The sequence below is a fragment of the Cydia amplana genome, chromosome 18, assembly GCF_948474715.1.
Source record: "Cydia amplana chromosome 18, ilCydAmpl1.1, whole genome shotgun sequence".
Lineage (NCBI taxonomy): Eukaryota > Metazoa > Arthropoda > Insecta > Lepidoptera > Tortricidae > Cydia > Cydia amplana.
Window position 1 is genome coordinate 10,148,681 of NC_086086.1, and position 17,985 is coordinate 10,166,665.

General features: G+C 38.3%; 2 protein-coding genes across 2 annotated transcripts in view; one reads left to right on the top strand and one right to left on the bottom strand.

Annotated features, from left to right (window-relative positions):
• LOC134656601 (protein unc-13 homolog B-like) overlaps positions 1–17,985 on the top strand; it is a 326,977-nt gene that overhangs the window by 125,172 nt on the left and 183,820 nt on the right. The gene's annotated exons all lie outside the window — the stretch shown is intronic.
• Positions 2,062–14,409, bottom strand: LOC134656379 (uncharacterized). The gene is made up of 5 exons (XM_063511894.1): positions 14,076–14,409; positions 12,199–12,390; positions 11,625–11,769; positions 10,359–10,492; positions 2,062–2,392 (listed from the first exon to the last, which is right to left on the bottom strand). The coding sequence occupies exons 1-5, from the start codon at positions 14,130–14,132 to the stop codon at positions 2,177–2,179; spliced, it is 744 nt and encodes a 247-aa protein (XP_063367964.1). The 5' UTR covers positions 14,133–14,409; the 3' UTR covers positions 2,062–2,176.

Here is a 17,985-nt window from a genome sequence, read left to right on the forward strand (position 1 = left end):
CGGGTCTAGTGGCGGTGGTTCCATCGGGGATCTGATGAACATGTTCAGTGGGAGTGCTAACTCGGTGGGCAGTGATACGTTGGTGGCTCGGACTGTACCTCTGGAGACTGTCAGGCGAAGTGTTGCTCTGCCTTCATCTACCCTAGCTCGCCCAACTCCATCACCTCTGATACATGTGTCACGTCCAGTTGGACCGCTCACAATGGCTCAACGAACGTTAAGGTTCAGCAGGCTGTTGAAATATCAACCTTGCTCAGCCGACGCTCCTATAACTTTGGTGAGTGACGGTAGTTTCAATATTAGATAAATTAATTTTTACGAAACAAATAAAACACTATTAGTTAAAATAGGTACCATTAATAAAACGGAAAAGCAAATTACATAAACGATAAATCAAGACAAGACTGACCACAGTAGTTTACTCAATTAGTAGGTTAAGAGCAATAATATAATATGTTACACAAGAAAGGCCGCAAAAAATCTGACACGATCTTATTTGTCCGAAGAGTAACATATTATTACAGCAAGTGAATCAAAATTCCTATCAATATACGCCATTGCGTGTCATTATTAGATGCAGTAAATGTTATTTGATGTTGACTGTAACCATTACTCGTTAACTCTTGTCATTATCCCATTATCTGCCGCTTATAACAACTTACTGATATGATTAACTATCGATTAACACTTATCTGGAAATTATTTGAATTCTGTTTCCTATTTATGCAATGATTTGTCCACAATGTGAATACTTACTGTATTAATACGTAGGTAGTTATCGTTTATGTTCATCTTTCGAATATAGGGTGTAGTTTTGGGAGTAAATACAATTTTATCTTAAAGTTTATATGTATGAAATTATTATGTAGGTATGCAAATATCACAATACTAAAACTCCAGTAGAAATACAGATCGGAAATCAAACTGTAGTGCAAAATAGAGTTATTTTTATTGAATTTATTCCATATTTTTACTATGTAAATAAACCTTGATTGTAAAAATAGAATCGATAGCAATGCATAGAGAAGTAGATGCATTAGCCAGAGCGGAAAGTCATGCATTTTCAAGTGCATTTTTATTTAAATAGTTCCATTTACATTTGAAATGAGTACGCAGAACTTACTGTAGGATGCAGTAGACATTTCGCTCTGAAATATAAGGTGAGATCCAGGCCACCCTTGTTTATCTTGTTCAGAGAAAAAAAATGGCTGTCGTCTTTTTATTACTTAAAGCTAATTTAATTCCTTTTTTTGTATAGGTAGTCAGTTCGTTAATCGTTAGTCAGAGTGTAACCATTTTGTAGGCTTTTAATAAGCGAAGTGGCTATTCGGGACGGTAAATGCTATAGTTTTTTTTTCTTCAACTTGATTTATTTATGTTATTTATTTTCCTTTTTTTTTGTAGGCTATTGGGCCATATTGTATTATTTAAAGTTTTTTTAAGAAACTTTATGTCGGGTTTGGGTATTTTTATGTTACTTCTTAGCTTAGCTCTTTCGATCCTGATAGGAGAAAAGAAATGCCTCATTTCCATACTGTTTCGTTCCTTTCATTCCGTTACCAGTCCATAGAAAGTCTATGAAAATTGGCAACGTAATATAAATAATAATCGTAAAACTTTTTTTCCCTATTAGGACCTAGACAGCACGTGATTCTGAGTAGAAATAATATTGAAAAATACCAAATCTGAATAAAGTGTACCTAGTGTACATCTAGAAATAAAATGTTCCTATACGTAATAACACTATACGCCAAATCTTTAATGTCAGCATATTCCTACCTAAGTATTTATTCAAAACATTATGAAAAAAGTGACACCACTCCATCATTACTTAAGAAGTCCCGTCGTGCGAAACATTGGCTTAACCGTGGCTGTCTAGACATCTAAAAATAGAAAGTTTACCAAATTAATAATATCATTTTAGGTCGGTGTTAGCCTCAGTAATAACCTAGAAATAAAACACTGATTTATTTCAAGACTATTTGTTTTACAACATGAGCGCCGTTTCTAATAAATAGCCATTCGACAACGTAAAATATTATAAATGAAGTGAGCGTATTTGCGCTTAAACGGCAATCATCACTCATAATGTACATAAGCAGAAATTTTCTTATTTCTGTTTTATTGTTATCAAGTATCATACTCGTACCTAAAGCTAATCTATTTCTTATGCCTTTTAAGCATATTTCTTCATGAATTTCAATAGGTACTTCAGTTTCGGCATTTCTATGTTGTGGATGCATCTATTGAAGTCGCCGATTACTTTTACCGAGTGCGTCATCATTCGGGAGATTATGTCTTTCAGGCAAACGCTCAGATCCGAAACTTCTTTGAAGCCATGTATGCCTATCTCCGCCATCACCACTGGAAACGGCGATGTTTCGTAGAGGAACTGTAAGAAAAATGTACAATATAATATGTTTTATTAATGCATGTAATATCGAGCTTATATCTATTTAATTCACCGTATTGACCATTCTACCCGATTCTATTCGAAGTGGCGGGAAAATACCAATGAAAAGCTCGAACTGGGGAAAGTGAGGGCCCTAGGGCTATGCGGAACAGTGGGACGATATGCTAATCAAAAAAATATTAGCCATTGTGACTTTCATCGTTTTTTAAATGATCATATCAACGAAAAGCCATGCTTTTTCTGACTACATAGCAACTACATAGATATCAGTGTTGGCCGAACGTTAATCCCAATTACCATTAAAAATTAACCATTGAAAAGGTTAATTCGAATTAACCATTAACCATTGAAGGAAAATTAATTGTCAATTCGCATTAACATCAATTTACATTAATATTAATTTATTTCGAACCATTAAAAATTAAAAAGAATTAATGGTTAATGCTTCACAAACCATTAAAAATTAAATCAATTTTTAATGACAATTAAAAATATTATTGATAATTATCAATTAACAAAAATATATCGTAATTTTATAAAGGCGCCCGTAATTTTTATCTAGCTAGTGGACCTCAGGTTTGGTGCAACATAGAAACACGCCGTTTGGTCATCCGACTCGTCTTGATGAGCACTTGGGAGACCAGTACCCAAGATAGAGCTGATGCTGAACCCTGGGTGTACCTAGTGGAATTCAGGTTTGGTGCAACATACACACACGCCGTTTAGGCTATTCGACTCGTCACAATGAGCACTTGGGAGAGCAGTACCCAAGATGGAGCTGATGCTGAACCCTGGCTGTACCTAGTGGAACTCAGGTTTGGTGCAACATAGACACACGCCGTTTAGGCTATTCGACTCGTCACAATGAGCACTTGGGAGAGCAGTACCCAAGATGGAGCTGATGCTGAACCTTGGCTGTACCTAGTGGAACTCAGGTTTGGTGCAACATAGACAAACGCCGTTTTGGTCATCCGACTCGTCTTGGTGAGCACTTGGGAGAGCAGTACCCAAGATAGAGCTCATGCTGAACCCTGGCAGTACCTAATGGAACTCAGGTTTGGTGCAACATAGACAAACGCCGTTTTGGTCATCCGACTCGTCTTGGTGAGCACTTAGGAGAGCAGTACCCAAGATAGAGCTGATGCTGAACCCTGGCTGTACCTAGTGGAACTCAGGTTTGGTGCAACATAGACACACGCCGTTTAGGCTATTCGACTCGTCACAATGAGCACTTGGGAGAGCAGTACCCAAGATGGAGCTGATGCTGAACCTTGGCTGTACCTAGTGGAACTCAGGTTTGGTGCAACATAGACAAATGCCGTTTTGGTCATCCGACTCGTCTTGGTGAGCACTTAGGAGAGCAGTACCCAAGATAGAGCTGATGCTGAACCCTGGCTGAACCTAGTGGAACTCAGGTTTGGTGCAACATAGACACACGCCGTTTAGGCTATTCGACTCGTCACAATGAGCACTTGGGAGAGCAGTACCCAAGATGGAGCTGATGCTGAACCTTGGCTGTACCTAGTGGAACTCAGGTTTGGTGCAACATAGACAAACGCCGTTTTGGTCATCCGACTCGTCTTGGTGAGCACTTGGGAGAGCAGTACCCAAGATAGAGCTGATGCTGAACCCTGGCAGTACCTAATGGAACTCAGGTTTGGTGCAACATAGACAAACGCCGTTTTGGTCATCCGACTCGTCTTGGTGAGCACTTAGGAGAGCAGTACCCAAGATAGAGCTGATGCTGAACCCTGGCTGTACCTAGTGGAACTCAGGTTTGGTGCAACATAGACACACGCCGTTTAGGCTATTCGACTCGTCACAATGAGCACTTGGGAGAGCAGTACCCAAGATGGAGCTGATGCTGAACCTTGGCTGTACCTAGTGGAACTCAGGTTTGGTGCAACATAGACAAACGCCGTTTTGGTCATCCGACTCGTCTTGGTGAGCACTTAGGAGAGCAGTACCCAAGATAGAGCTGATGCTGAACCCTGGCTGTACCTAGTGGAACTCAGGTTTGGTGCAACATAGACACACGCCGTTTAGGCTATTCGACTCGTCACAATGAGCACTTGGGAGAGCAGTACCCAAGATGGAGCTGATGCTGAACCTTGGCTGTACCTAGTGGAACTCAGGTTTGGTGCAACATAGACAAACGCCGTTTTGGTCATCCGACTCGTCTTGGTGAGCACTTAGGAGAGCAGTACCCAAGATAGAGCTGATGCTGAACCCTGGCTGTACCTAGTGGAACTCAGGTTTGGTGCAACATAGACACACGCCGTTTAGGCTATTCGACTCGTCACAATGAGCACTTGGGAGAGCAGTACCCAAGATGGAGCTGATGCTGAACCTTGGCTGTACCTAGTGGAACTCAGGTTTGGTGCAACATAGACAAACGCCGTTTTGGTCATCCGACTCGTCTTGGTGAGCACTTGGGAGAGCAGTACCCAAGATAGAGCTGATGCTGAACCCTGGCAGTACCTAATGGAACTCAGGTTTGGTGCAACATAGACAAACGCCGTTTTGGTCATCCGACTCGTCTTGGTGAGCACTTAGGAGAGCAGTACCCAAGATAGAGCTGATGCTGAACCCTGGCTGTACCTAGTGGAACTCAGGTTTGGTGCAACATAGACACACGCCGTTTAGGCTATTCGACTCGTCACAATGAGCACTTGGGAGAGCAGTACCCAAGATGGAGCTGATGCTGAACCTTGGCTGTACCTAGTGGAACTCAGGTTTGGTGCAACATAGACAAACGCCGTTTTGGTCATCCGACTCGTCTTGGTGAGCACTTGGGAGAGCAGTACCCAAGATAGAGCTGATGCTGAACCCTGGCTGTACCTAGTGGAACTCAGGTTTGGTGCAACATAGACAAACGCCGTTTAGGCTATTCGACTCGTCACAATGAGCACTTGGGAGAGCAGTACCCAAGATGGAGCTGATGCTGAACCTTGGCTGTACCTAGTGGAACTCAGGTTTGGTGGAACATAGACAAACGCCGTTTTGGTCATCCGACTCGTCTTGGTGAGCACTTGGGAGAGCAGTACCCAAGATAGAGCTGATGCTGAACCCTGGCAGTACCTAATGGAACTCAGGTTTGGTGCAACATAGACAAACGCCGTTTTGGTCATCCGACTCGTCTTGATGAGCACTTGGGAGAGCAGTACCCAAGATAGAGCTGATGCTGAACCCTGGCAGTACCTAGTGGAACTCAGGTTTGGTGCAACATAGACACACGCCGTTTTGGTCATCCGACTCATCTTGATGAGCACTTGGGAGAGCAGTACCCAAGATTGAGCTGATGCTGAACCCTGGCAGTACCTAATGGAACTCAGGTTTGGTGCAACATAGAAACACGCCGTTTTGGTCATCCGACTCGTCTTGATGAGCACTTGGGAGAGCAGTACCCAAGATAGAGCTGATGCTGAACCCTGGCTGTACCTAGTGGAACTCAGGTTTGGTGCAACATAGACACACGTCATTTTGGTCATCCGACTTGTCTTGATGAGCACTTGGGAGAGCAGTACCCAAGATAGAGCTGATGCTGAACCCTGGCAGTACCTAATGGACCTCAAGTTTGGTGCAACATAGACAAACGCCGTTTTGGTCATCCGACTCGTCTTGATGAGCACTTGGGAGAGCAGTACCCAAGATAGAGCTGATGCTGAACCCTGGCTATACCTAGTGGAACTCAGGTTTGGTGCAACATAGGCCCACGCTATTTAGGTCATCCGTCACATCTTGAACCTGCAGGTACTGCCAGGGTTCAGCATCAGCTCTATCTTGGGTACTGCTCTCCCAAGTGCTCGTCAAGACGAGTAGGATGACCAATACGGCGTGTGTCTATGTTGCATCAAACCTGAGTTCCACTAGGTACTGCCAGGGTTCAGCATCAGCTCTATCTTGGGTACTGCTCTCCCAAGTGCTCATCAAGACGAGTCGGATGACCAAAACGGCGTTTGTCTATGTTGCACCAGACCTGAGTTCCATTAGGTACTGCCAGGGTTTAGCATCAGCTCTATCTTGGGCACTGCTCTCCCAAGTGCTCATCAAGACGAGTCGGATGACCAAAACGGCGTTTGTCTATGTTGCACCAGACCTGAGTTCCATTAGGTACTGCCAGGGTTCAGCATCAGCTCTATCTTGGGTACTGCTCTCCCAAGTGCTCATCAAGACGAGTCGGATGACCAAAACGGCGTTTGTCTATGTTGCACCATACCTGAGTTCCATTAGGTACTGCCAGGGTTTAGCATCAGCTCTATCTTGGGCACTGCTCTCCCAAGTGCTCATCAAGACGAGTCGGATGACCAAAACGGCGTTTGTCTATGTTGCACCAGACCTGAGTTCCATTAGGTACTGCCAGGGTTCAGCATCAGCTCTATCTTGGGTACTGCTCTCCCAAGTGCTCAACAAGACGAGTCAGATGACCAAAACGGCGTTTGTCTATGTTGCACCAGACCTGAGTTCCATTAGGTACTGCCAGGGTTTAGCATCAGCTCTATCTTGGGCACTGCTCTCCCAAGTGCTCATCAAGACGAGTCGGATGACCAAAACGGCGTTTGTCTATGTTGCACCAAACCTGAGTTCCATTAGATACTGCCAGGGTTCAGCATCAGCTCAATCTTGGGTACTGCTCTCCCAAGTGCTCATCAAGACGAGTCGGATGACCAAAACGGCGTGTGTCTATGTTGCACCAAACCTGAGTTCCACTAGGTACTGCCAGGGTTCAGCATCAGCTCTATCTTGGGTACTGCTCTCCCAAGTGCTCATCAAGACGAGTAGGATGACCAATACGGCGTGTGTCTATGTTGCATCAAACCTGAGTTCCACTAGGTACTGCCAGGGTTCAGCATCAGCTCTATCTTGGGTACTGCTCTCCCAAGTGCTCATCAAGACGAGTCGGATGACCAAAACGGCGTTTGTCTATGTTGCACCAGACCTGAGTTCCATTAGGTACTGCCAGGGTTTAGCATCAGCTCTATCTTGGGCACTGCTCTCCCAAGTGCTCATCAAGACGAGTAGGATGACCAATACGGCGTTTGTCTATGTTGCACCAGACCTGAGTTCCATTAGGTACTGCCAGGGTTTAGCATCAGCTCTATCTTGGGCACTGCTCTCCCAAGTGCTCATCAAGACGAGTCGGATGACCAAAACGGCGTTTGTCTATGTTGCACCAAACCTGAGTTCCATTAGGTACTGCCAGGGTTCAGCATCAGCTCAATCTTGGGTACTGCTCTCCCAAGTGCTCATCAAGACGAGTCGGATGACCAAAACGGCGTTTGTCTATGTTGCACCAAACCTGAGTTCCATTAGGTACTGCCAGGGTTCAGCATCAGCTCTATCTTGGGTACTGCTCTCCCAAGTGCTCATCAAGACGAGTCGGATGACCAAACCGGCGTTTGTCTATGTTGCACCAAACCTGAGTTCCATTAGGTACTGCCAGGGTTCAGCATCAGCTCTATCTTGGATACTGCTCTCCCAAGTGCTCATCAAGACGAGTCGGATGACCAAAACGGCGTTTGTCTATGTTGCACCAAACCTGAGGTCCATTAGGTACTGCCAGGGTTCAGCATCAGCTCTATCTTGGGTACTGCTCTCCCAAGTGCTCATCAAGACGAGTCGGATGACCAAAACGGCGTTTGTCTATGTTGCACCAAACCTGAGTTCCATTAGGTACTGCCAGGGTTCAGCATCAGCTCTATCTTGGGTACTGCTCTCCCAAGTGCTCATCAAGACGAGTCGGATGACTAAAACGGGGTTTGTCTATGTTGCACCAAACCTGAGTTCCATTAGGTACTGCCAGGGTTCAGCATCAGCTCTATCTTGGGTACTGCTCTCCCAAGTGCTCATTGTGACGAGTCGAATAGCCTAAACGGCGTGTGTCTATGTTGCACCAAACCTGAGTTCCAGTAGGTACCTACTGCCAGGTTTCAGGGTCATTTTGTTGTCTCATTTTAAAATATCACGACCTGATAATTCACTGAAGCTTGTATTCATATGCTTATTTTTAATTTTAATACCTAGCTCCAAGTTTCTAAGCAATAGTAACATTAATTATTAGTTTATGAAAAAATTGATTTAATTGCATTAAACGTTAATTTAGATTGACAATCAATGGAATTAAACGTCTCAAAATTCAATTCTAATTAACTTAATTTAAATTGATGCGTAATGCAATTGACTAATTGCGGATTTAATGGTTAATGGAAATGATTAATTGTTAATTAGAATTACACATTACGGCCAACACTGATAGATATATATATCTCAATACTCAGTCGATTGCTGATCTCATCCAGCGATCTTTTTACCATTTTACCTAAACTTCTCATTTATCTCTAATACATACATACATCCAATTTAAGAATTTAACTCAAACTAGATCTGTTTAGACGACAATTGTTCCACTCACTTGAATTTTTAGTCGCTATTGGCGACATGTTTTCAAATTCACATTTGATCAAACTAGATCTGTCAGTGATGCATTCATTACTCGTACAGGCATAGGAGCCATACTCCATCGACCCACAACTAGGACAGTACTACATTAATGATTTATGATATTATTTCAGACGCCGCGGGTATTGTTTTTTTTTTATTTCGTATAACCCTGCGTTTCACTCCCCAAAACATGACGAGACGAAAATTTGCAATATAAAACAATATGGGCCTCTAATTACTACGTGACACGTGTAAAACTCAGGGCCAACATTCTCCTAATTAATTGACTGTAATTTCGAGCCTAAGTGACGCGTCAACCATTTACTAAAGTGCGTTGAAGCTTTTGATTAACATGGCAGATGCTGCCAATATTGAATTTTGGTGCTTGTATCGTGAAGAAAGCCTACAGGCGGTCTTGTTGTTCATTATCTACATACGCTATATGTTTAACCTCGTAAGGCCCACCATAAATAAAAAACTTTCCCATTTTTTATTTGAACGTCGTTTTAGGTATAAGTATATTGGAATTAATTTCATTTGTTTGAAGAAATGCCACTTTTGACACTGACATATATCTAATTCATATCGTATCTAGACGTAATATTAAACTTCGAATCGGGCCCTTAGGATTTGGCAAGCCGGTTGTTTATGATTGATTTTCAAACTGTTTTGTGCAAGTCGATTTTTTTTCTATTATATTAATAGATTATTTCAGAAGCTTTTATCTTACCGTGACCGATTTGTTGGCTTTCGACTACTAACGTCCTAACGACATTTACCGAACCACCGTGCTATCTATTTATTAAAAAAAAAAACTGGTGGTCGTAATAGAAACTTTTGTAATTATATTAAGAATTACGAACTTATATTTTTTAATACCCAACTTCATCGCTTCATTTCAACTGGCTTTAGGTAAATTATTCTACCGCTAGTGTAAAATATACCAACCTCCAACATCAATTTACCCGAAGCTTCGAGTCTCACGTTTTTGACATAATTACACTGGCTGTCAGAATGCTGAGTAGGCGCAGAATTTCGGCCGCTATGAATGTTGATATTTCAAACCGCTCATATTATACACACAGCAATCAAGTCCGCATGTTTACTCTGCGTGAAATGCCTCATACTTCGACTTTACAAGTCAATCACGTTTGCTAATTTCCCTTCTTGATTACTAACATACACTTTGTTTTGCAAACTTTTTTGTTTGAGTTGCGAATTTAATTGTCTTTCAAGACAATGAACTCGTTTGAATGAATTCGTCTACTATAAGGTTTTTGGGTGTGAGTTTACAGTAGATATTGATGACATCTTAGTTTTTATTAAATATCTACCTAAATTCATCAGAGTAGGGGAAAGATGAAGCAAACTGTCTAATTTTACCCATATACGAATGTTGTATAGGTACTCTTCATATTTTATATGGCTTTAATAAGAGGCCATTATCTCGTATCTAAAATAGAAAAAAAACCTTCCCGTAATAGAAAAATAAAACAATACTTACCACGGTCCGCTCCAGATCTTGACTCTCATGAGAACAGTTGCCACCAACTTGCTGTTGCTTCTGGCACTCAAATAATTTGGATGCCGAATATTTTTTTAAGTTTTCTAACGTTTCAAAGTGTACTTGTAGTTTTTCTGTAATATTTAAAAATGCATGTGTAATTAATGCGTATATATTATGTGGTAATTTTAAACCCAGGCCATATTTACTTGTACCTATATAATTTCAGGCGGTCTAGCATGAGTTGCGTTCTCGCGCGCGACTCCATACATCTGGCGCGACTTCAAGTATGGAGTCGCGCGCGAGGACGCAACTCATGCTAGACCGTCAGGTTTCAAGACGTAAGTATTAACAAATACCTAAGGGATTCATGTTATTATTAGATTGACAAAGCTTTATCAAGCATGAACATACCTAAGCATATAAAACCATAACACACTTGGAATATTCATTCCAGAACAATAAACTAGTTTCAGTACGTTGGGGACACATGACACATTATAATAGGATATTATTTGTTTTGAAATTCAACAGAGTTGTCGGCAGCGGAACCATTCAGAACTATGTACGTATAAACAAACGAGGTGAGGTCCAAATAATGTGGCGCAGGTTGATATGCGTTTACCGGAAACTGGAGGCGGGCGGAAAACAAACAAAATATCGTTATCCTCACGTTGCTTGGACTAAATATGCGAGAGAAAATTTAAAATGTATTTGCGCTGGAAAGAACTAGCATTTTACAGTTCCGGTAGTAATATTCGTGTGGGTTTTAGAGATTCATTTTTGCAATTTCCACTTCATTTGTGATTCACTACATCTTACGTTCTACGTTCGAAAATTTGATTTCGCTGTGTGTTTTAGTTATTGTAGAATATTGTAAATATTTTTGTAATATTGTAGGCGGTACAGGAAAATATAAATTATATAGAGAATTTCTCACTGATTGTTCATGTTTCTGTACGGCTACCATCAGTTTGGCACTGAAATAAACGCCATCGAGAACGTAATTTACTCTCTATACACCTTGCTTGTACTCGCATATAATAACGAGATGTATAGAAAGTAAATTACTTTCTCGATAACGTATATGTCAGTTTTGACACTGTCAGTGACTCATGGTACGGGCTCTGCTACTAACAAATACATAGGTTATCATAAAACAATGAACCAATTTTAAACCTCCTTCTAGACTGGTTCCCTTGATGAGGATACAAATATGAAACTGGAAATTATGTATGGAAACAATAATATGTTAATACATCTCACCTGGTAACCTCTGCACTCGCTGGTAACCTAAAGCGAGGCACAGAGTGACATTTTCATCGGCAAGTTGCAGATTTTCTCCCAGTAGCTTGACGATACTTTCTTTACAATATGTGCCGTTCCGAGGTTTCCGATCGTGTATGATTACCTAAAAATATAACATTCATTCACTTCACAAAAAATATAATGAGGCCTAATGCTCAGCAGTGGACGATAAAAGGCGGAATTGATATGATGATGATGACGATATGTAAGAGAGAGAACTGTAAAAGTTAACAAAATAATACTTAATGCAGAAAATTGAAATAAATGTCATGTTTATTATACATACAGTCAGCAGCAGAAGTTGCTAAGCGGGCAAGGTGTTCAAAATTACCTTGATGCGCTCTTATTCTCTTTACAATAAAGTCGCGTCAAGATCATTTTGAACTCCTCGCCCGCTTAGCAACTATTGCTGCTGACTGTATGTATAATAAACATGACATTTTCATTGGTAGGTAAAGGATGCAGGTAAATTTACTTAATCCAGTACATTAACGTTCTAAAACTAGGAAAAATGCATATTTAAATCACGTACTTGAAAATACAACGATATTTGTTCCAAATAGACAGTCATGTAGTTTATCGCCTTGTCGGCTTCGTTTTTCATGAGTAGTTTTATTTGTGACACCAGCGTATCCATATCTTCTCTCGACTTCTGTGTTCGCATTTGAATGTCTGCGATAAGCGCTCGGTAGCCATTTACTAAGTTCTCCTGAAAGTCTCCAGACTGAAAAATCGATACATAAAACATTTATTCAGCAAATAGGCCACAGGGGCACTTTTACATGTCAAATTTTTACAAGCAATAATAAATAACCAAAATTAAAATAAATATATATAAATATGGATCAATGAAACATTAGATACTTCATTAGAGATGTATACAGTCTCTAAATGTCGATAACACAAAAAATATATTTAAAAAAAAAACAGACATACTAAAAATCTTTAGTTATAGATGTAAAAGGTCTCTAAGTGTCAGAGATAAAATATATACAATAAAAAAACGATAATCAAAGTATCATTGGAGATGTAAAGGGGCTTATATATACGAGACGTAAGGAAATACAAACATAACTAAATAGTATTGCTGTTAGTCATTGATGATGTTAAAAGCTTATTACAGAGTCGAGGACTACTTGACAGACAAACATGCATGGTCCAAACCAGAAACTAACTAATAAAAAGTAGTAGCAATTAAAAACATTGTATTATGTATAGAGTTATAGGTGACACAGCTCAGGTAAGCAGGAAAGCACATCAAATATTATATGTTGGTAATTAATAATAATCAATCAGATTTATATAATATGTTTTCCCATTTCTTTTAATAACTTTATTTTCTTTTCCTTTTGTAAGAATTTGATATGTTTTCTGAAAGAGCTACGATTTTGTATGATTCCATGTACATATGTATATTTTCTAAATCAAATTTCTATTACACCTTATGTGTATAATTGCATGAATTCTATAGTAATTTAAATTGTATTTTTTCCCTTATTTTCTCGTAATGCATGTTAATTATAAGATGTAATTATTTTTGAAAAGATGTGTCCCGCCGAGTTTGTTGCCGGTCCCATATTGGGATACCCTCCTCCAATTGAGGGGGGATTTAAATCTTCTCGGGGCAGAGGTGTAGGGTTGGAGCCGGTCTACCTAGCTTTATTTGACGTTCATAAGCGCATTGTAATTATGCCTACTTGAATAAACTATCTTTTATCTTTTATCTTATCTTATCTTTATGTCAAAATAAGCACTTATTTCGAGACTTAAAGACTCAAGTCTTTCATTAAGTTAAGTGTAATCGCTAATGCAAGCCGGCAGAACATGCTGTCCTAACACCTTCTATTTACTAACCAAAATTGTACCATATTCTTAGAAATAAATGATTAAAATTGAAACTGATAACATTAAGCTGGTTTTTGTGTTTAGTACAAGGAACGAGTATTTGTAATCTTGCAAGTATACTCCTTAACGGCCTTTGTGTCACAATTAATCTCAAGTCTTTTCGTGCCGCGGCTTTTAAATCCAAGATAGTTCTAACTCATTAATTTAATCAGTATAATTCAAATAATTTTGCTTAACGTTTGTGTCGAGTCATGAAATGTATTTCACATTACACAATTAATCTCAAGTCTTTTCGTGCCGCGGCTTTTAAATCCAAGATAGTTCTAACTCATTAATTTAATCAGTATAATTCAAATAATTTTGCTTAACGTTTGTGTCGAGTCATGAAATGTATTTCTATAACAATAGTGTGCCTAAGTGATCCAAGGACGTGAATTTGGGATTCCTTTCATATGTTATTGAATTGTGATTTTCTAGATAGAATTCTGCTAAAGATTTTCCTCGCCCGCTTTCTCTTCTATAAATATTTTTCTCTCGTAAGAAGTAAATATTTAATTATCTTACCTGCACAGTTGACGCAACGTAGAAAGCCAGTACAGCACAAAGTATAAACTTATTCATGTTTATGTTTATGCCGCATTCCAGCTCACCGTAACGCACTTGACATTTCTTCCCTTATCCACAAATATCCTTCTAAATACTTATCCCCAAGAAAATGTGATGGAGGTATCTAATTACAAATTTACTTAAATGTAAAGCAGGTATCAAATATCGATCCAGGCTCAATGGTTATCGAGTAAAGACTGATTGTTTTGGACGTCGTCTTTTGTTTTGGCTTACCGCGCCGCTTTCCTTGTTGATTGTTTGAAATTTGCTCCAAACTTATGACTGTACATAAATGAATCGAACTGCGGTCAATTGGTGAACAATTAGTTGTTTGCTGGACTGCTCATAAACCACGATAGTTTATAGAAAACATGAACAAGAGTGTGTAACTTTGCTTACTGTAATTGATACCTCTATTTAAGAAGTTAATGAAACAACGATGAATAATAGTAGTTATGAAACTTAAATATGTTAATAAGTATGAAGAGAAAAGTTAAAAATGAAAAAATGCCACTGGTAGTTTTTACTCACCGTGAGTGCGTAGCGTACATTCACGCCCAAATACAGTGCAATTCATGTACAATTTGAAGACAACCAAAATGTCTAAGTAACAAATGCACCTGAACTGAACCAATACTACGTTAGTTTCTAGGTAATATATTGCTTTCTACTTTATAGAGCCATACCTATTACATTTCTAGGGTAAATCGATCTTGTAAGTTTAGAAATCAGAATAATAAAATTGAAGTAGGTATCATTATGTAAAACATATTTAATAAAAAACACAAAGGGCAGGCATAAAGCAGAGAGGCGGTACAGGGAAAGGTATTCAATTTGAAGTGTAAATTATACAGGGTGCTTCCTGTAACAGGAGCAATAAATTAAACTGAAGGCTGTACTCCTCAAACTGACCAACATTTTTGTTCAGTAACTTTTAAAAATTATGAATCCTTTAGACTTCCTCTTTTTCATACAAAATAAATATTGCCTTCATTGTACGCTGACCTCAGTGTGTTTGACGTTGCTGGTCACGATTTAAACATAACAAAATTTGCAATACATTGCGTCTTGGAATAAACTTTAAAGTGTAATGAAAATCAGAACATGAGTTATTTAAGTGCCGTGTTGCTTGATCTCGAATACATTTCTTTATCGAATGTATTGTTTTCAAAATGCAATTTTTACGAAAACATTTCCTACTGAAAAACAGCTCAGCTTAGTTTTAAGTATAGCGCCATCTACGCGACAGCAGTGGCATCTTCTGCCGGAGAAAGCAACGGCTACCCTTACATTACAGAAATCAGAGAGTAAAAGGTTTTAATATTATTTCACGTGATGGCGCTCTCAATCAATTGTTTGTATAGACATCCATATTTGTTTTTTTGATAAACCGTAAAAGTTACTCAGTTTTCTGAAGATAAATGATTTTCAATGTCAATTTACTTCTTAAATACGTTGTAGGTAGTAAACAAAACCCCATGCAAGAAGCATTACATTCTACCCATGTCTTATGTACCAACTCGTACACGTAACCATTTATGTTTTATTAATAATAACAACATAAATATAATCAAAAGGTTAGTCATTCGTTAGACTGTACAAACTACATGTACAAACAGCCTTGTCGTAGTTAGCTCCTTTAACGAGAGGTTAGCTACGCAAACCCCGAATTTGATTTGTTGGCCGAATTTGAACAAGAATCGCGTACCTACCGCTCATCAAGCTTTGCTGTTTGGATTTATTCAAGTTCCATTCAAGTAATCAATAGGTACCTACGTAGGTATATACATAACGGCAAAAGTACTACGTGTAATAACGTAATACATACTTAAACTATCCTAATATTTTGCTTGAATTGGCTACGGGTACCTATGCAATTAGACGAGTCATGCTGCTTGTTATAAAGTATTGAATAATATTTAAGTATAACTAGCATTATACCTAATAAATACTTAATAACAAACTTTAATAAGCTTATAGCTGTATAATTTAATAAGTAACTCGTTTAAAGGTATAAGATAAGTGGTTTGAGCTCAGTATCTAGATATAGTTTACGTTTTACCTTCTTTATGTAACTAAAATTTGCTATTTCAGTAGGTTTTGAGCATAAACGTGTTCAAGGTATTATGATACGATCGGCGAACATATTGCTCCTGCCTGTATCTGGAGGCAGCCGACCGCCGCTGATACGATAGCTTTAGTCAATTCTCTTTGCCTTTAGCTTTAGTTCTAAGCTAACCAGGAGACATCACTTTAATAGGTATTTCCCTAGAATAATAATCTAAGATTAATTCTAAAATGTTATTTTTTCCTTACTTTTAACTATCTAGTAAACTTATAGACCGGCAAAGTAATAGGTATTAATTAAGAAATAAAATATTAAGGACTAAAAGAAACATGTTTAAAATTATTGAAATCGATGAACTAAAACATAATAGATACGTTTTTACAAACGTTCTAATAAATTGCATGTTATTATTTATTTATTTAATCGTATGGCAAACATATTGTACAAATAGAAACAAATATAATTATAAAAAGCAAAGACCATTATGCTGCACACAATGTGGTGGTTTGACCTAAATAAGTTTTTGGCAAAAATTTCATTTTTGGTACAAGCTTTTATCGCTGACTGTACTTTTCTTACGACAGACAACTAATACTCATCGAGACAATTCTAAAAACCCCTAACACAATTAGGTTGCGTTGTTTCATCACAGAGTTCCTATGGCCACATCCTGTCTCCATCATCAGATCAGCTTGATGGTACCATAATATTGCATTGTCACCCGACTTACATGTGTATGCAAAATTTCAGCTCAATTGGAAACCGGGAAGGGGATCGAATTGAACTTGCAAGATTCCATTACATAGTTACATACAGGTCGACCTAATAAAAGCTTGTTAAAAAATAATGCTACATTTAAGTAGATACGAACAACTCCTGTGGTAAATAATCTGGTAATTCCTGGTTAATATTAAATGAACATATTAACCGCTTGAATGTTTCTTAAAGTATCTCTCAAATGGCACATTAAGAAGAAAAGCGAAAGCAGTGAATATACTTTGGAAGTGTTTAAATTACATCATTTAGGAGATGTTCAAGTTTAAACCAGTTATAACACTGAAATTAAAACAATCTACATAAGTAAGTACCTAAGTTATAAATTATTCTTTTAATAATATGTATTTTCTTACCTTAAAGTATGTTACATAACGTGGACCAGAGTACATATTTGTACCTACTTACAGTGGAGTTTTTAAAATTATATCTCTAAAAAAGGGTTTTTAATTGATGCTTCATTTTAAACATTTTATTTGAATAAAACCGTTTGTAAAGCAGTAAAGTACAACGTCTGATATTTTTTTAGCAAGTATGAAACAGTTTTTTTTATTCAACCTCGCCCTGTCAATGCATTATTTAAAAAAAATACTGGACTTTTGTTATATTCTTTATATTATTATCAGTATCACAAGCGATTTTTTTACCCATTATAACTATGGACATACCTAAAACAAAGTCTGTGACTCACAAGTCGCAATCATAAGAAATAATTAATCATAATTAATCATTATCCGGTTTGTCTGTGTTTTGTGACTCTGTATTATTTATTAACAATAGTCTTAAGTTATGCTTTAATTGTAAATATACACTAACACTTTTATGGGCTTTGCCTGAAATAAATGATTTTATTATTATTCTCTTTATTTATTTATCATCTTAAGTTAGGTTAATTTATAATATGGATATAAAAATAAAATACAAAAACACTTACAAAAACAATACAAAATACTTATAAACATATTATAAAAAAACCTAACCTAGGGTGCCGCCAGCAGCGGGGCAAGGCCCAAGCTGCCGGTGGTC